At 40.8% G+C, this 20,864-nt stretch overlaps 1 protein-coding gene across 1 annotated transcript in view; it reads right to left on the bottom strand.

Moving 5' to 3' along the window:
• Nucleotides 1–20,864, bottom strand: part of LOC120040150 — a 284,372-nt gene that overhangs the window by 11,741 nt on the left and 251,767 nt on the right. The window contains exons 8-10 of the mRNA XM_038985398.1: nucleotides 1,860–1,979; nucleotides 1,443–1,562; nucleotides 117–236 (exon numbers count right to left, since the gene is read on the bottom strand). Of these exons, the coding sequence (XP_038841326.1) occupies nucleotides 117–236; nucleotides 1,443–1,562; nucleotides 1,860–1,979 (360 nt within the window). The remainder of the gene's footprint in view (nucleotides 1–116; nucleotides 237–1,442; nucleotides 1,563–1,859; nucleotides 1,980–20,864) is intronic.

The following is a 20,864-nucleotide window of genomic DNA, read 5'->3' as shown; positions in this document are numbered from 1 at the left end:
TTTCAGATATGGCCATATGTTAACTTATTGGGGTCAAACTGAATAGATTTTTAAGTGGCCAGAAGTTTGCAGTGTTGTGTATGTTGAGGACTAATGAATTCTGACCAGTAACTTACCTGGGGTCAAAGGTTCCTGATCCATCACTCAAATTAACAGGATGGTCCATAGAGAAGTCACTCTTCATGGACAGATGACTGGTTACTGGAGAGACTGGTCTCTGAGTTTGGTTGGAGATTCTGGAAAACAGAATAAATCACAATGAAACTACATTTAAAAATATATCAAAAATATATTTCAATAGATAAAATACATTACACAAAGCATTAAAATATATGCCCATAAAAATATATCACCATGAAACATTCAAATACATTACAAATATAATTAAATATATTAAAATATACTACACTGAACATAAATAGAAACGCAACATGTAGAGTGTTGGTCCCATGTTTCATGAGCTGAAATAAAAGATCCCAGAAATGTTCCATACGCACAAAAAGCTTATTTCTCCCAGAGTTGTTGCCAGAGAATTGAATGTTCATTTCTCTACCATAAGCTGCCTCCAACATAATTTTTGAAGATTTGGCAGTATGTCTAACCGGCCTCACAACCGCAGACCACGTGTACGACGTTGTATAGTCGAGCGGTTTACTGATGTCACCGTTGTGAACAGAGTGCCCCATGGTGGCGGTGGGGTTATGGTATGGTCAGGCATAAGCTACAGACAACAAACACAATTGGATTGTATCTATGGCAATTTGAATGCACAGAGAAACCGTGACGAGATCCTGAGACCCATTGTCATGCCATTCATTCGCCGCCATAACCTCATGTTTCAGCATGATAATGCAGGGCCCCATGTCTCTGTACACAATCACTGGAAGCTGAAAATGTCCCAGTTCTTCCATGGCCTGCATACTCACCAGACAAGTCACCCATTGAGCATGTTTGGGATGCTCTGGATCGACGTGTATGACAGCGTGTTCCAGTTCCCGACAATATCCAGCAACTTCGCACAGCCATTGAAGAGGCGTGGGACAACATTCCACAGGCCACAATCAACAGCCTGATTAACTCTATGTGAAGGAGATGTGTCGCACTGCATGAGGAAAATGGTGGTCACTACAGATACTGACTGGTTCTGATCCACGCTCCTACCTTTTCTTTAAGGTATCTGTGACCAACAGATGCATATCTGGATTCCCAGTCATGTGAAATCCATAGATTAGGGCCTAATTTGTTTATTTCAATTGACTGATTTCCATAAATAAACTGTAACTCAGTGAAATCTTTGAAATTGTGGCATGTTGCGTTGTTCTATTTTTGTTCAGTATAATAAAGCACTGATCATTAGCAGATGCTTTATATACTCACATAAAAAAAATATAGAAAATGATTCTATTCAACAGTAATATCATCAATGCTGACCAGTAACTTACCTGGGGTCAAAGGTTCCTGTTCCATCACTCAAATTAACAGGATGGTCCATAGAGAAGTCACTCTTCATGGACAGATGACTGGTTACTGGAGAGACTGGTCTCTGAGTCCTTTTGACACCTCTGGAATAGTTATTAAATGTCCAAAGAGCAATTATAATCACAAAACAATATGAACAATATAACTTTATAAAGTTCAAAATCATAGAATTTAACCATAAAATGCTTTTATCTGTTGCATCATTAAGACAATTTGTATCTATAACAAGGCCAGAACAGATTAACGTCTACTATTAGCAGACATTTTCAGATATGGCCATATGTTAACTTATTGGGGTCAAACTGAATAGATTTTTAAGTGGCCAGAAGTTTGCAGTGTTGTGTATGTTGAGGACTAATGAATTCTGACCAGTAACTTACCTGGGGTCAAAGGTTCCTGATCCATCACTCAAATTAACAGGATGGTCCATAGAGAAGTCACTCTTCATGGACAGATGACTGGTTACTGGAGAGACTGGTCTCTGAGTTTGGTTGGAGATTCTGGAAAACAGAATAAATCACAATGAAACTACATTTAAAAATATATCAAAAATATATTTCAATAGATAAAATACATTACACAAAGCATTAAAATATATGCCCATCTTTTCAGAGGCAGTGCCCACTTCCTCTATCTACAGAATTTCCTCCTCACCAAGCAGACTGATTGTCGAGACACGTAGGGTACAGATCAGCAGAACTAAAACCCACAACATAGTCACATTACATTCATCACCGGATTAAACATGATAGTGTGACATTTAAAAAAAATGTACAGTTGAAGTCGGAGGTTTACATACACCTTAACCAAATACATTTAAATTCAATTTTTCACAATTCCTGACATTTAATTCTTGTAAAAATTCCCTTTTTTAGGTCAGTTAGGATCACCACTTTATTTTAAGAATGTGAAATGTCAGAATAATAGTAGAGAATGATTTATTTCAGCTTTTATTTCTTTCATCACATTCCCAGTGGGTCAGAAGTTTACATACACTCAATTAGTATTTGGTAGCATTGCCTTTAAACAATTTAAACATTTTGGGTAGCCTTCCACAAGCTTCCCACAATAAGTTGGGTGAATTTTGGCCCATTCCTCCTGACAGAGCTGGTGTAACGGAGTCAGGTTTGTAGGCCTCCTTGCTCGCACACGCTTTTTCAGTTCTACCCACAAGTTTTCTATGGGATTACTTTCAGGGCTTTGTGATGGCCACTCCAATACCTTGACTTTGTTGTCCTTAAGCCATTTTGCCACAACTTTGGAAGTATGCTTGGGGTCATTGTCCATTTGAAAACCCATTTGCGACCAAGCTTTAACTTCCTGACTGATGTCTTGAGAAGTTGCTTCAATATATCCACATCCTTTTCCGTCCTCATGATGTCATCTATTTTGTGAAGTGCACCAGTCCCTCCTGCAGCAAAGCAACCCCACAACATGATGCTGCCATCCCCGTGCTTCACAGTTGGGATGGTGTTCTTCGGCTTGCAAGCCTCATCCTTTTTCCTCTAAACATAACGATGGTCATTATGGCCAAACAGTTCTATTTTTGTTTCATCAGACCAGAGGACATTTCTCCAAAAATTACAATCTTTGTCCCCATGTGCAGTTGCAAACCGTAGTCTGGCTTTTTTATGGCGGTTTTGGAGCAGTGGCTTCTTCCTTGCTGAGCGGCCTTTCAGGTTATGTTGATATAGGACTCGTTTTACAGTGGATATAGATACTTTTCTACCTGTTTCCTCCAGCATCTTCACAAGGTCCTTAGCTGTTGTTGTTCTAGGATTGATTTGCACTTTTCGCACCACAGTACGTTCATCTCTAGGAGACAGAACGCGTCTCCTTCCTGAGCGGTATGACGGCTGCGTGGTCCCATGGTACTTTATACTTGCGTACTATTGTTTGTACAAATGAACGTGGTACCTTCAGGCGTTTGGAAATTGCTCCCAAGGATGAACCAGACTTGTGGAGGTCTACAATTATTTTTCTGAGGTCTTGGCTGATTTCTTTTGATTTTCCCATGATGTCAAGCAAAGAGGCACTGAGTTTGAAGGCAGGCCTTGAAATTCATCCACAGGTACACCTCCAATTGACTCAAATGATGTAAATTAGCCTATCAGAAGCTTCTAAAGCCATGACATAATTTTCTGGAATTTTCCAAGCTGTTTAAAGGCACAGTCAACTTAGTGTATGTAAACTTCTGACCTTATGGAATTGTGATACAGTGAATTATAAGTGAAAAATCTGTCTGTAAACAATTGTTGGAAAAATGACTTGTGTCATGCACAAAGCAGATGTCCTAACCGACTTGCCAAAACTATAGTTTGTTAACAAGAAATTTGTGGAGTGGTTGAAAAACGAGTTTTAATGACTCCAACCTAAGTGTATGTAAACTTCCGACTTCAACTGTATCTGACACATGGGACAACAAATAATCAAACAAAATATCACAACCGCTCAAATAACATAATAAATTGAAAGAAAAAAGCTAAAGATCTTCCAACCATTTTACTTGTAACATCGCCACATAGGCCTGGTGATTCACTTCCTCATCCCAGTTCCACTTTAACTGGGCTGAAGTAGAAGCACTTGAACATTAGTTTTGTTTACTCTATAATGTTCTCTTTGCTTTAGTCTATATTCTTATTCTTCAATGGTGCATGCCACCTACTGTTGGGTGGTAAACTATAGAACATTGCAGGAAAGGGGGGAAAAAACTACAAAATGTGGAAAAAGTACATATACTTTGTTATTTTCACCTTCAACAGCTGTCACGTTGTCACCCCTTTATGTAACAACAGTAACCAGAGTGTGGCGCTAACAGTCAGTTGCATACGACAGCAGTAACTCATGACATTGTACTGAAACTTGCTTCAGGTAGTTTTTTTTTGTCCTTCAAGACATATTTTTAAAATTATTTTTAGCTAAAAGTTTACTTGAAACCAGATTTAGTCATGTTTTAGTCATGCTTGGAGTGAGATGATATATGGTTCCTGAAACTGTCCATGAATGGCTTCAATAATACATAGCCTCATATCATTAATTTTCAAAGACACAAGTTGGCCGATCAGACTTCAAATATGTGATTACTGTACACTGGCAACACTGGGAAGAAGTAGAATAATACAATAGTTGTGGAGAATAACAGTAGTGTTGTTGCTGACAAGACAGTAATTATCCTATATTTTAGACCATTGGTAAGAAGGAGAATTGTTCCACTTATCAGACGAAATAAATAATTAAATCTCATATTTATTTTACTAGGCAAGTCATTTAAAAACAAATTCTTATTTACAATGACGGCCTACCCCGGACGACGCTGGGTCAATTGTGCCACCCTATGGGACTCCCAATCATGGCCGCCACTCGGGAGCCCATAAAGCTGCCCATACGCCCTAACAAAAATATTGTCATATTAATTGTCCCTCCTATAGAAATAAATGTATTCTTTAAAACATGCATCCAATCCCCTTGATCCCGTACGTAGCTATACCAATCATTTGCTTCAATGTGCCGCGGTTCTCATTGCTGTGGCAAGACAGACCGCAGTTTTCAAAATGGAAACTAATCAGTCAGGCTATGTGTTAGGTGTTGTCTGGTAAAGATGGCGCAGGAGCTTTTCAATTATAGGTTTGAATGTTTATTTTATGGGTTCTCAATCCATTTGTTCTCGACCAGCACTTACACACATGATTCAACTAATCATCAAATATTTTAAGAGTTTAATGTTTGAGGCATATAAATTAACATTCGCAAATAAAACTTTTGGGTTTGTAGGCTTGTTTACAGAGCTGCCAACTCACGCATTGACTGTGGAACACACACATCACCGCACCTCTATCGTTGAGCAACTCAGCTGAAGTAGCAGTTCTACTAACTAGTAATATCTCATTCCAGGTAGTCATTATTTTACTCTGTACTTTAGAATAGATTATTGTTCAGAAAGACTTACTTTATTGTTTACTTCTCTCCATATAGTGTTTTCTGCTCTGTCGTCTCAAAATGGATCCTGTAAAAAAGAACAACTTTACTTTCTGTTTCAGCTCAGGCGTCTCCCCACCCTGATAATAAAGTGTTTTATTGGTATCTTCCACCAGATGGCAGCAAGCACGTGCTGTAACTAGACTTTACAATAGTGTTCGGTTTCTTGGTCCTGTTGACTCCTTGTCCTTTATTCATAAAGACAGTGTCTCAGAGGAGTGCTGACCTAGGATCAGGTCCCCCCTCTCCATGTAATCTGATTCATTATGATCTAAAAGGCTAAACTGATCCTAGATCAGCTCTCCTACTCTTTATGAATACTGTCAATCATGAGCCTCAAGATGAGGCTCATGATTTATAAGTTGTATTCTTCAAGAATCAATTAATGTCATTATTTGAACTGCTTTGCCATGAACAGATCTGTGAGGTCTTAACTTAAAGGTTCTATATAGACCTAATGGTCATTTTAATGGGGTTGAACATCCATCCCATCAGATTGTGTAAAGGATTTTATGAGTTCAGAAAAATACTGACCTGGAAGCATCTCTCTGACCTCACCCTGCTGAAACACACTCAAGTCAAGACCACATAGCTACAGTTATATGCTTGTCTGTTTTTACCCACTTTTACAGCCAATGTATGGACTGGTATCCATATGAATCAGTGGAATATACAGACTAGTTAACCACCTCCCAATAAGGGTTCATCAAATCTAATTTTATTGGTCGCATACACATATTTAGCAGATGTTATTGTGGGTGTAGTGAAATGCTTGTGTTCCTACGTCCAACAGTGCAGTAATATCTAACGATACACGCAAATCTAAAAAGTAAAATAATGGAATTAAGAAATATATAAAATATGAGGCTGACATCAAGCATGCAGCACTAAACAGACAGCCATCTCAGGACATCCAACAACTCCTGGGGGGCATATCAACATTCTACATGGACTTCCACTCCTTGTCTCCTTTCCTTCATCTCAACTGACATGAGCGAACTGGACAGGTAAAAGCAATGTTTCCACACCGATTAACTACCTTAAAACCTTTTACTGTAGTGGGCTAAATCAGGTTCACACAGTGTTTCTTGGTAGTCTTAAACACATTTGAAACAAAAGTATACACCTCACACACATGGTTATGGGCTTTAAAAAAAGAAGACACCTTTACCATGTCAGATATAGAGTTTAAATGTATTACATTTTGAGTTTGTGTTCAATTTTTTGTTTGTATCCCAATATTACGCTTTATTTACGCCACAGAAGACTGAAATATAACCAAACCATTTGACATAGAAACACCAGATTTTTTGCGGGTCTTTTGAAATAATGTTGAATAATTGTCACGCGGGACTAGGTGGGTGCAGGAATCAGGCGCAGAGAGAGTTCCACTGGGACTATAGTGCTCTTTAATAAGGCACACGTAAAATATAAGCCCAACAAATACAGGGCGCGGACATATAACGTGACAACCCAAAAACCACAGGGTGTCAAGTGAAAGAAAGAAAATACACGTAACAAAATAAAAACAATCCCGCACAAAACAAGGGCGGGTCTACCTACTTAAATATAGGGAAGCTCATTAACCGAAAACAACAGAAACACAGGTGAAACTAATAAGACAAAACAAACAGACAAACGAAAAAGGGATCGGTGGCGGCTAGTAGGACGGTGACGACGACCGCCGAGCACCGCCCGAACAGGCAGGGGAGCCAACTTCGGCGGAAGTCGTGACAATAATTATGAAAACTATTAATAACATTCCACCCATGGAGGTGGAAGAAGAACAAGTAGTGAGGAAGTCAATCTCTCCTCTACTTTGAGCCATTTATTTAACATTTATTTAACTAGGCAAGTCAGTGAGAGATGTACATGCATATTATTCATGTTAGCTCTCTGTGTACATCCAAAGGCCAGCCGTAATGCCCTGTTCTGAGCCAAACGTAATTTCCCGAAGTCCCTCTTTGTGGCACCTGACCACACGACTGAACAGTAGTCCAGGTGCGACAAAACTAGGGCTTGTAGGACCTGCCTCGATGATAGAGTTGTTGAGAAGGCATAGCTAATATTAACTACCATCTAGATGTCACCTTGATACATACAATCTACTACTCAATGGGGAGGAAATGAAAGGTAACAACACCAGGACACAGGGCCCTTGGCTCCCTCTTGACAAGTACTACTGTCCAGCGACAGCGTGGGAAGTAGCTACCTAGCCAATATCAAGGTGACAGTCACAGTATTTGTTTTACGTTTAACCTTTACTTAACTAGGCAAATTAGTTAAGAACAAATTCTTATTTACAATGACGGCTTACCCCGGCCAAACCCGGGCCAATTGTGTACCGCCCTAAGGGACTCCCAATCACAGCCGGATGTGATACAGGCTGGATTCGAACCAGGGACTGTAGTGACATCTCTTGCATTAAGATGCAGTGTTTTAGACTGCCTCACCACTCTGGAGCCCTGAGTGTACGCATACAACTCATGAAGCAACAGTAAACCCATTGTCAATACTTTTAATACAAAATAAACAATTGTCAGATTTATAACTGAACGTACAATTATTTGTGTAAAACAAACAGTGAAATACGATTCTAATTCTAACTCTCGTGGTACGGTAGCTCAATGTACAGTAGTTGCCTGGTAAGAAACGGAAGAAAAAAACTGCTGAATCAAAACCGTCTAACCTATAGAGTAGTTCTTAAAACCGGACATGAGTTACCTCTGGTTCGTTCAGCCATCCCTATGGGAAACATGAATGGGGAGAGAATAGGGTTTTGGAATAAACACTTAAAATAAGGTCTGAGGTAAACACAGGCTTAGGAGATCTTATACGTTTTGTTCTATGAGAAAACAGCAGTCAGTTAACATGACTTTGATAAATTATGAAGCCTTATGTGATTTACATATTATGTATATTTATATATACATATAGTTGAAGTCTGAGGTTTACATACACCTTAGCCAAATACATTTAAACTCAATTTTTCACAATTCCTGACATTTAATCCTAGTACAAATTCCCTGTCTTAGGTCAGTTAGGATCACCACTTTATTTTAAGAATGTGAAATGTCAGAATAATAGTTGAGAGAATGATTTATTTCAGCTTTTATTTCTTTCATCACATTCCCAGTTGGTCAGAAGTTTACATACACTCAATTAGTATTTGGTAGCATTGCCTTTAAACAATTTAAATGTTTCGGGTAGCCTTCCACAAGCTTCCCACAATAAGTTGGATGAATTGTGGCCCATTCCTCCTGACAGAGCTGGTGTAACCAAGTCAGGTTTGTAGGACTCCTTGCTCGCACACACTTTTTCAGTTCTGCCCACACATTTTCTATAGGATTGAAGTCAGGGCTTTGTGATGGCCACTCCAATATCTTGACTTTGTTGTCTTTAAGCCATTTTGCCACAACTTTGGAATCATGCTTGGGGTCATTGTCCATTTGGAAGACCCATTTGCGACCAAGCTTTAACTTCCTGACTGATGTCTTGAGATGTTGCTTCAATATATCCACATAACTTTCCTCCCTCATGATGCCATCTATTTTGTGAAGTGCACCAGTCCCTCCTGCAGCAAAGAACCCCCACAACATGATGCTGCCACCCCTGTGCTTCACAGTAGGGATGGTGTTCTTCGGCTTGCAAGCTTCCCCCTTTTTCCTCCAAACATAACGATGGTCATTATGGCCAAACAGTTCTATTTTTGTTTCATTACACCAGGGGACATTTCTCCAAAAAGTATGATCGTTGTCCCCATGTGCAGTTGCAAACCGTAGTCTGGCTTTTTTATGCCGATTTTGGAGCAGTGGCTCCTTACTGTGGATATAGATACTTTTGTACCTGTTTCCTCCAGCATCTTCACAAGGTCCTTTGCTGTTGTTCTGGGATTGATTTGCACTTTTCGCACCACAGTACATTAATCTCTAGGAGGCAAAACGTGTCTCCTTCCTGAGCGGTATGACGGCTGCGTGGTCCCATGGTGTTTATACTTGCGTACTATTGTTTGTACAGATGAATGTGGTACCTTCAGGTGTTTGGAAATTGTTCCCAAAGATGAACCAGACTTGTGGAGGTCTACAATTTTTTGTCTGAGGTCTTGGCTGATTTCTTTTGAATTTCCCATGATGTCAAGCAAAGAGGCACTGAGTTTGAAGGTAGGCCTTGAAATACATCCACAGGTACACCTCCAATTGACTCAAATTATATCAATTAGCCTATCAGAAGCTTTTAAAGCAATTATATCATTTTCTGGAATTTTCCAAGCTGTTTAAAGGCACAGTCAACTTAGTGTATGCAAACTTCTAACTCACTGGAATTGTGATACAGTGAATTATAAGTGAAAAATCTGTCTGTAAACAATTGTTGGAAAAATTACTTGTGTCATGCACAAAGCAGATATCCTAACCGACTTGCCGAAACTATAGTTTGTTAACAAGAAATTTGTGGAGTGGTTGAAAAACGAGTTTTAATGACTCCAACCTAAGTGTATGTAAACTTCCTACTTCAACTGTATATACAGTGGGGAGAACAAGTATTTGATACACTGCCGATTTTGCAGGTTTTCCTACTTACAAAGCATGTAGAGGTCTGTAATTTTTATCATAGGTACACTTCAACTGTGAGAGTCAAATCACATTGTATGATTTTTAAGTAATTCATTTGTATTTTATTGCATGACATAAGTATTTGATCACCTACCAACCAGTAAGAATTCCGGCTCTCACAGACCTGTTAGTTTTTCTTTAAGAAGCCCTCCTGTTCTCCACTCATTACCTGTATTAACTGCACCTGTTTGAACTCGTTACCTGTATAAAAGACACCTGTCCACACAGTCAATCAAACAGACTCCAACCTCTCCACAATGGCCAAGACCAGAGAGCTGTGTAAGGACATCAGGGATAAAATTGTAGACCTGCACAAGGCTGGGATGGGCTACAGGACAATAGGCAAGCAGCTTGGTGAGAAGGCAACAACTGTTGGCGCAATTATTAGAAAATGGAAGAAGTTCAAGATGACAGTCAATCACCCTCGGTCTGGGGCTTCATGCAAGATCTCACCTCGCGGGGCATCAATGATCATGAGGAAGGTGAGGGATCAGCCCAGAACTACACGGCAGGACCTGGTCAATGACCTGAAGAGAGCTGGGACCACAGTCTCAAAGAAAACCATTAGTAACACACTACGCCGTCATGGATTAAAATCCTGCAGCGCACGCAAGGTCCCCCTGCTCAAGCCAGCGCATGTCCAGGCCCGTGAACTAAGACAAACCCTCAGCGCCACAATACTGGTAGACCAAACTGAGTGTCACCCAGGTTGGTATACTGTAAAAAGTAATAAAAACAAGGACGAAACCCAAACGAGATGGCACAAGCCAAACCGAGTGGGGGGGACAGCAGAGCACCCTGATGGATAAGCTAGCTAGCTGCTCCAAGCTATTGAATAGTTATGGGTATACTGCTGATAGAGAGGCTAGCTGGCTGCTCCAAGCTATTGAATAGCTATGGGTATACTTCTGATAGAGAGGCTAGCTGGCTGCTCCAAGCTATTGAATAGTTATGGGTATACTGCTGATAGAGAGGCTAGCTGGCTGCTCCAAGCTATTGAATAGCTATGGGTATACTTCTGATAGAGAGGCTAGCTGGCTGCTCCAAGCTATTGAATAGCTATGGGTATACTTCTGATAGAGAGGCTAGCTGGCTGCTCCAAGCTATTGTATAGCTATTGGTATACTTCTGATAGAGAGGCTAGCTAGCTGCTCCAAGCTATTGTATAGCTATGGGTATACTTCTGATAGAGAGGCTAGCTGGCTGCTCCAAGCTATTGACTAGCTATGGGTATACTTCTGTGTTTATACACTCTAACATAGAGCTCTTACAAAGCAAATCGTTCTTCTTCGGGATTTGGTTGACAGATTGCATCCAACTTTTAGGTGCCGCCACCTACCTACATTATATTCTTTGATACAATAATACAAAGTTGGGAGAAAAGGGAAATGACCCTACCAACTATTAGCCCTCTAAGAAAAAACACCACCCATTCCACTATTTAACCCGACCTAGTCCTACTCCAGACCAACGGTCTGAGACGACATATCACTACTACTCAACACCCCCTGCAGCTATTCTGCAGTAAATCCTAGCAATCCCAAGTACTTCTCTGCAGCTGCCACCACAACCTCTATTTTCTGTGACTTTCATTCCATTTCTGCAGTACATTTGACATCCATGGCTATGAAGGGCTAAAAAAAAAAATACCTTACTGAAGCTTAAGCTATTCCTATCACTCTCAGTTAACCTTGGCCTACTCACAGGGATCCTGTACCCATCTTCCTCTACCACTCTCTTCACTGCTTCATCATACAACACTTTCTGTACTACTTTAACCCTGGCAACCTCAACCAGCCTTTCTCTCACCAGACACCTACGATCTCCAGCCCCTTGATCACCCCTACAACCAACACACACAACTTTCTCCAGCGATACTTCACATTCCTTCGCCTCGTGCACTCCTGCACACTTCTCCTGCACACTACCCACATCTAGGCATCTCCCTCCTACACACTGCATCGATCATCGATCTATACGCTGACTCTGTGAGTGAGTTTATTAGGAAGTGCATTGGAGATGTTGTACCCACTGTGACTATTAAAACCTACCCGAACTAGAAACTGTGGGTAGACGGCGGCATGTGCGTAAAGCTAAAAGCGCGAACCACCGCATTCAACCATGGAAAGAGGTCGGGGAATGGACGAATATAAACAGTGTAGTTATTCCCTCCGCAAGGCAATCAAACAAGTGAAATGTCGGTATAGGGACAAAATTGAGTCGCAATTCAAAGGACCAGACACGAGACGTCTGTGGCAGGGTCTACAGGCAATCACGGACTACAAAAAGAAGTACATCCACGTCATGGACACCGACGTCTCGCTTCCAGACAAGCTAAACACCTTCTTTGCCCGCTTTGAGGATAATACAGTGCCACCAATGTGGCCCGCTACCAAGGACTGCGGGCCCCCCCTCTCCTTCTCCGTGGCCGACGTGAGTAAGACTTTTAAATGTGTTAACCCCCGCAAGGCTGCTGGCCCAGACGGCATCCCTAGTCGTGTCCTCAGAGCATGAGCAGACCAGCTGGCTGGTGTGTTTACGAACATATTAAATCGCTCCCTATCCCAAAATGCTGTCCCCACATGCTTCAAGATGGCCTCCATTGTTCCTGTACCAAAGAAGGCAAAGATAACTGAAAGATAACTAAATGGCTATCCCCCTGTAGCACTCACTTCTGTCATCATGAAGTGCTTTGAGAGGCTAGTTAAGGATCATATCACCTCTGCCTTACCTGTCACCCTAGACCCACTTCAATTTGCATATCGCCCCAACAGGTCCACAGAAGATGCAATCGCCATCACACTGCACACTGCCCTATCCCATCTGGAAAAGAGGAATACCTATGTAAGAAAGCTGTTCATTGACTACAGCTCAGCATTCAACACCATAGTACCCTCCAAGCTCATTAAGCTTAAGGCCCTGGGTCTCATCCCTGCCCTGTGCAATTGGGTCCTGGACTTTCTGATGGGCTGCCCCCAGGTGGTGAAGGTAGGAAACAGCATCTCCACTTCGCTGATCCTCAACACTGGGACCCCACAAGGGTGCATGCTCTGCCCCCTCCTGTACTCCCTGTTCACCCATGACTGCATGGCCATGCACACCTCCGACTCAATCGTCAAGTTTGCAAACGACACAACAGTAGTGGGCTTGATTACCAACAACGACAACCTCTCTCTCAACATTAATAACAAAACAAAGGAGATGATCGTGGACTTCAGGAAACAGCAGAGGGAGCACCCCCCTATCCACTTCGACGGGACAGTATTGGAGAAGGTGGAAAGTTTTAAGTTCCTCGGTGTACACATCACGGACAAACTGAAATGGTCCACCCACACAGACAGCGTGGTGAAGAAGGTGCAACAGCGCCTCTTCAACCTCAGGTGGCTGAAGAAATTTGTCTTGTCACCTAAAACTCTCACAAACTTTTACAGATGCACAATCGAGAGCATCCTGTTGGGCTGTATCACCGTCTGGCAGGGCAACTGCACTGCCCTCAACCGCAAGGCTTTCCAGAGGGTAGTGCGGTCTGCACAACGCATCACCGGTGGCAAACTACCATCCCTTAGTTTAGCAATTAATACAAATGCATGCGTTTCCCTACAGTGGGCTATGCTGCCTCAGCAATACTGTCAATCTATCATCAATATGTCCACTCCTAATTATAGAGTTTATCTTGTGTTCTCAACAAAACAACTTTTGTTATGTAGTGATCATGAGATAAATAAATTGTGATCTCAACAGTATGTCCTCTCTGGACTTCCTGATGACTAGCGCTCTATATATTATTATGGGTGAGGCCTGACCTGGAATGTGAAGCGAACTGAAGCTGGCTAGCTTTAGAAAACCAGTATATGTAGCTTGCATCATAGTACACCCCACCCCTTAGGCTATGTTCAGGTTTCAGCATTAGGCAAGCATCAACATGCCGAGTCATAGGCTACTACCTGGGTCGTATTTATTAGTTTACACCGCAGTCAACAGTTTTGCAACATTGCATAAACGGTTTCCTCAAAACGCCGTAGAATGTGACGTAAACGGTTTAAGTTGCCAAACGTTTTAGCTACGGTGGACACTAATGAACACACACAACTTGTTTTGAGGAAGTGTAAGTTGCTGCTAGTCTTTATTTGACAATATTTATTTGTCTCTTTCACACAACATACCTTTCTGAGTGAAAAGAGTTAACAGTAGATTAGAAAGAGAAAATGTTTGTTTGTTGTTTGTTGTGTTTTGAGAAGACAAGCCTATAGTCCTATGATACAGTAGGAGATCACCCTGGGGAACACAGATGGGCACGGAACAAATTCACCCCCCGCATCTAATTTACATCAAATACATTTTAAGGAGAGTAGGCCTATTATAACACTCTGTCCACCCAAAATATAATCAACTATATGAATACACATAACATATCATCAACTATATGAATACACACAACAATATCATCAACTACTGTATATGAATACACATAACAATATCATCAACTACTGTATATGAATACACATAACAATATCAACTACTGTATATGAATACACATTACAATATCATCAACTATATGAATACCAATAACAATCGTCGTCTTACCTTAAATTGTTCTCAACAGAAGCAGAGCCTGGAATGATCATTTGCTCAACTAATTTACATATCAGGTTCTGCCTGCTCTCTCTCTCTCTCTCTCTCTCTCTCTCTCTCTCTCTCTCTCTCTCTCTCTCTTCTCTCTCTCTTCTCTCTCTCTTCTCTCTCTCTTCTCTCTCTCTCCCAAGCACATACAGACACAGCCAACCAATGGAACAAATAAAAAAATTTACTAAATTAAACAGAAATGTACAGAAACATATCATTGGCTCAAAAGTTCCAAGAAATATAATATTTTAGTACCAACTGACTCATCAATTAAACTTTCATTTGAGGTATTAGAATGTATGTAAGAGACATGATTGTATGAAATCTATGTCAATGTAGATCAGCATAAAGTACAACAACAGATCTATGTCAATGTAGATCAGCATAAAGTACAACAGATCTATGTCAATGTAGACTAGCATAAAGTACAAGAAATCAAATCAAATCAAATTGATTTATATAGCCCTTCTTACATCAGCTGATAACTAGTAATATCTCATTCCAGATATTCATTCTCTTACTCTGTCCTTTAGAATAAATTGTTCAGAAATACTTACTTTATGTTTTACTCTCCAAATAGTGGTTTCTGCTGTCGTCTCAAAATGGATCCTGTACAAAACAACAAATACACTTTCGGTTTCATCTCAGCCTTCTCCACACCCTCATAAATGTGTTTTATTGGTATGTTCCACTAGACGGCAGTAAACATCTACTGTAGACTAGACTTTACAACAGTGACCACGTTTTAATGCGCACAGTGTTATGATAGTAGCTCATATTCTGCTTAAGGTTTTTTACGGGATAAATTGTTTACTTGCACCTTTGATATCCCGCTCACGAGTATTCCTGTGTCCATGAATAAACACAATATTCCTATTCCTCATTTAATTTGGGTTAAATGGAATAGTAACTAAAATAGGGATAGTGACTGTAGGCCTATAACCTCTCAGCTGTAGTGTGATATTACCTCCTGCAGAATTAAGCATGATACAACAAATGCACATGTTGTCTTTGGGAACAGGAGTGGAGAAATATGGTTTATTTGGGAATGGGCATGTAATGTGTTATCTTTGATTCTGTTATTCAAGCAGACCGTATTTCAACTACATAAAATATGCACCCAAGATTAAAAGTATTTAGTAGTTTTCTCAGCTTTTAATTTCCTTAAAACGGGTCAAACTGATGACATTTGGACATTTTGCACAGGACCAATCTTTCACTGTTCTGGACTTAATGTATTTTCTCCCCGGTCCCTAAACAAAACAGACAACTTTACCGGTGTTAACTAGTAGATTACTAATGCATTCATTCTATCAATGTAAAACATTACTCTGGAGAGAACTACTTTATTTAGTCTATCAATGTAAAACATTATTCTGGAGAGAACTACTTTATTTAGTCTATCAATGTAAAACATTATTCTGGAGAGAACTACTTTATTTAGTCTTCAACAAGTTATGACAGAAGAGAATCTGCATGTATCTGACTATAGTTGACAAACAAATGGGCTTCCAGATGCGGGAAATTATAATATGGCCTACCAGATGTCAGAAATGATAATATGGCCTACCAGATGTCAGAAATTATAATATGGCCTACCAGATGTCAGAAATTATAATATGGCCTACCAGATGTCAGAAATTATAATATGGTCTACCAGATGTCAGAAATTATAATATGTTCTACCAGATGTCAGAAATTATAATATGGCCTACCAGATGTCAGAAATTATAATATGTTCTACCAGATGTCAGAAAATATAAAATGGCCTACCAGATGTCAGAAATTCTAAGGTGTTGACATGCCACAGTATTCCATCTAAGATCAGCATATCCCAGGCACACTGATCCTTGAGCAGCACTCCTCCTCTTTATGAATACTGTCACAGGTGACTCCTCCAGGTGAGGAATAGTTGTGCCTTACGGTTTTGACCGGAGTTCACAGAGGGGGAATTGGTAAATATGCGGTCAGATTGAGAGAAGAGAAAGAGGCACATCATATAAAACATTTACATTTAACAGACGCTCTTATCCAGAGCGACTTACAAATTGGAAAGTTCATACATATTCATCCTGGTCCCCCCGTGGGGAATGAACCCACAACCCTGGCGTTGCAAGCGCCATGCTCTACCAACTGAGCCACACGGGACCACATTTGATCTCAAATCCAATATGCTGGAGTATAGAGCCACATTTAAAATGTTAGCTTCACTGTCAAAATAGATATGGTGTGGACTGTATACTCAATTCAATCAAAGTCTGATACCTCACTGTCTGTCTTCTGACTGATACTGCTTCTTAAACTGGTCTGGTCAGTCTACTCAAATATTCATACAATACATTTTTCTCTCTACTAGCAATATTATGATAATTTCTAATAATGATACACTCATCCAATTATGAATAGATATGGCAGGTTTCAGGACACTGATATATCTGAATATGTTGAAAAATATACGGCCACTATTTTCACCACCAAAGAATAGCAGTGTGGTTTTAATATGATTTGACTCTTTGCAGACTGGCAGGCTGTGGCTGTGCTTCTCTGGTCTCAGCTCTGAGGTTAAACCCCTCACACCTGAGAGAGCTGGACCTGAGCTACAATCACCCAGGAGACTCAGGAGTCAGACTGCTCTCTGCTAGACTGGAGGATCCACACTGCAGACTGGATAAACTCAAGTATGTAGAGGGTTTATGTCAATGTTCATATCAGACATGTTTGAGTTATCAGGCCAGTTAAGAAAAATATTCTTATCACCACTTGGACAAAGTTATATGCAGACTGTGAGGGTGTGTGTGTGTGTGTGTGTGTGTGTGTGTGTGTGTGTGTGTGTGTGTGTGTGTGTGTGTGTGTGTGTGTGTGTGTGTGTGTGTGTGTGTGTGTGTGTGTGTGTACTTGTGTACGTGTGTGAGTGTGTGAGTTTGACGTGTATCACTCAATGACTGTCTGTTCTTCTGCTTACTGCTACAGTGTGGGACATGGTGGAGAGAACAGAATGAATCCTGGGCTTAGAAAATGTGAGTGTTGACTGCTGTGAAGAATATGACTAAGAATAAGTCTTAATTCAAGTTAAGTCAAAGTCAAAGACCACCATCATTACTTACTTGGTCATATTAAATATAAGCTGTAGTTCTACAGAATCAGAAATCAGGGACACCAACGTTTATAAAGAGTTGCTTTGACAATGTGTGTGTCTGTGTGTGTATGTGTAGGTGTGTGGCATGTTCGTGTTACATTAGAAATGTGTGTGTGTTCATGCATGCATACATGAAGGTGTGTGTGTGTGTGTGTGTGTGTGTGTGTGTGTGTGTGTGTGTGTGTGTGTGTGTGTGTGTGTGTGTGTGTGTGTGTGTGTGTGTCCAGCATGTGTGTGTGTTCAGGATGTGAGTGTGTGTTCATCAATGCGTACAGGTGTTTGAGTATGTGTGTAATTAATGTGAATAAGTGTGTTTTATAAAACCATACAGTATAGCATATGATCATTCAACAAGTCTCAAGTTACCTTAACTTCTCCTTTTGATTTCTAATATTGTGTCTGGTTTCATCCATCAGATGTCTGTGATCTCACACTGGACCCAAACACAGTAAACAGACTCCTCTCTCTGTCTGAGGAGAACAGAAAGGTGACGGAGAGGGGAGAGAGGAGCAGCCGTATCCTAATCACCCAGAGAGATTTGACTACAGGAAGCAGGTGCTGTGTAGAGAGGGTCTGACTGGGTGCTGTTACTGGGAGGTAGAGTGGAGTGGATTAAGGGCTGCTATAGGAGTGACATATAAAGGAATCAGCAGGAGAGGAGAGGGTGAGGACAGTCTGATTGGATGGAATGACACGTCCTGGAGTCTGGTCTGCTCTGACAACCTTTACACTGCCTGACACAATAATAATACCACTCTCATAGGCGTCCCTCCCTCCAGCTCCCACAGAGTAGGAGTGTATCTGGACTGGCCAGCCGGCACTCTGTCCTTCTACAGAGTCTCCTCTGACACACTGACCCACCTGCACACATTCCACACCACATTCACTGAGCCCCTCTATCCAGGGTTTCTGGTTTATGACTCCTCAGTGTCCCTGTGTCAGGAGGTCCCTGTGTCAAACACAACGTGGACCTGCTGACATCATCTGAGCGCGACTTATGTTTGTTGTTGGGTGCTGTTGGAAGCTGAGAGCTGAACGAGAGGTTCATTGTTTTTGTAAAGCTGACCGTGTTTTTATATACTTTTATTTTATGATGGATCTTGCAGCTCTGCTGGGCTTTATATGCTGTGAGTGCTGCTGTCTGTCCCGGGATCCTGCAGCACGGTTGGGCTTAGTTTCTCTGACTGCTGCTGTCTGTCCCGGGATCCTGCAGCACGGTTGGGCTTTATATGCTGTGACTGCTGCTGTCTGTCCCGGGATCCTGCAGCACGGTTGGGCTTTATATGCTGTGACTGCTGCTGTCTGTCCCGGGATCCTGCAGCACGGTTGGGCTTTATATGCTGTGACTGCTGCTGTCTGTCCCGGGATCCTGCAGCACGGTTGGGCTTTATATGCTCTGACTGCTGCTGTCTGTCCCGGGATCCTACAGCACGGTTGGGCTTAGTTTCTCTGACTGCTGCTGTCTGTCCCGGGATCCTACAGCTCTGCTGGGCTTTATATGCTGTTAGCGCTGCTGTCTGTCCCGGGATCCTACAGCTCTGCTGGGCTTTATATGCTGTTAGCGCTGCTGTCTGTCCCGGGATCCTACAGCTCTGCTGGGCTTTATATGCTGTTAGCGCTGCTGTCTGTCCCAGGATCCTGCAGCACGGTTGGGCTTAGTTGCTGTGACTGCTGCTGTCTGTCCCGGGTTTTGTAATGTTTTTAAAATTGTATAAACTGCCTTAATTTTGCTGGACTCCAGGAAGAAGAGATGCTGTCTTGGCAGCAGTTAATGGGGATCCACTATAAATACAAATAGAAAATAAAAATACAACGTGATGTTTCCCTCTGATCAAGGTTCAGTAAAACACCCTGGAGCAACAATGTAGAATATCTCTCTAGTGTGTAAACATATGATTGTAAATATTCATGAATACACACCATTGAAGTTGACAGACATTGTCAACTAGAGTCATTCATTAATAGAATGAATCACCACACTGTGTTGTAAAAACTGGTTTTAATTTAGAAATCATTGATCTTGTTGTTATTGGGCTTCTTGGTGTTAGTAAATATTGTTGTCTGTAGAATGTTTCTTTGTCAAATTCTTGACACAACAATCTTGTTTCTGTATAAACTAAATTCCACTGAATGAAATGTACATGTGACAGATGTGACTAATAAAGGTTAATCAACCAGATGAAAGAAGAGAGGTGTAAATGTTTAAATATTGATCAGAATATGACAATACAGTAAATGGACTACAGTAATAAGGGTTGTGTTCAGTACATAGAGAAGGCTCTTATTCAGTTGAAGAGGCAGCTGTTATGACCAAACACACACAGACCTTAACTGTGTAAAATGTCACCTTCAGTGGGGTCGTAGCTGTATCTTAGTAGTGTGTTTTTAGTGAATCTCCTTTCTCTATCGTCTCTGGTACAACACCCTCTGTGGGGTCAGAAACATTCAGGGGAAGTGGAAAGAGATCCTGTGATGTGATTTCCTCTTTTGTACAGGCATTTATTTTATGTGTGCTAGGTTACAGGTTGTCTACAATGATGACTCCTGTGTAAATACACACCCTTGTTACGTTGCAGCAAGCAGCTTCAGGAAGTGATACTGTGTATTCAGTATTCACATTATAATATGCACTATTCTGTCATTATAATATACACTATTCTACAAACATAATATACACTAATCTTTCAATATTATATCACACTATTCTGTCATTATAATATCCACTTTTCTGCCATTATAATATCCACTAATCTATCAATATCATATCCACTATTCTGTCATAAAAAAATATATATAAAAATTATAATATCCAGTATTCTGTCATTATAATATCCACTATTATGTCATTATAATATCCACTATTCTGTCATTTTAATATCCACTATTATGTCATTCTAAAATCCACTATTCTGTCATTATAATACCCACAATTATGTAATAAAATGTTTGTGTCTTTACCTTGAAAGCAATCTATGATTTGGTTACCCACTGCCATCAATATTACAATTTCCTGTGCAGCCTTGGTGTCCCCAGCACTTGTC

The sequence above is a fragment of the Salvelinus namaycush genome, unplaced genomic scaffold, assembly GCF_016432855.1.
Source record: "Salvelinus namaycush isolate Seneca unplaced genomic scaffold, SaNama_1.0 Scaffold33, whole genome shotgun sequence".
NCBI classification, from domain to species: Eukaryota; Metazoa; Chordata; class Actinopteri; order Salmoniformes; family Salmonidae; genus Salvelinus; species Salvelinus namaycush.
Note: the sequence above shows the minus strand (reverse complement) of the source record. Positions and strands in the feature narration are given on the sequence as shown.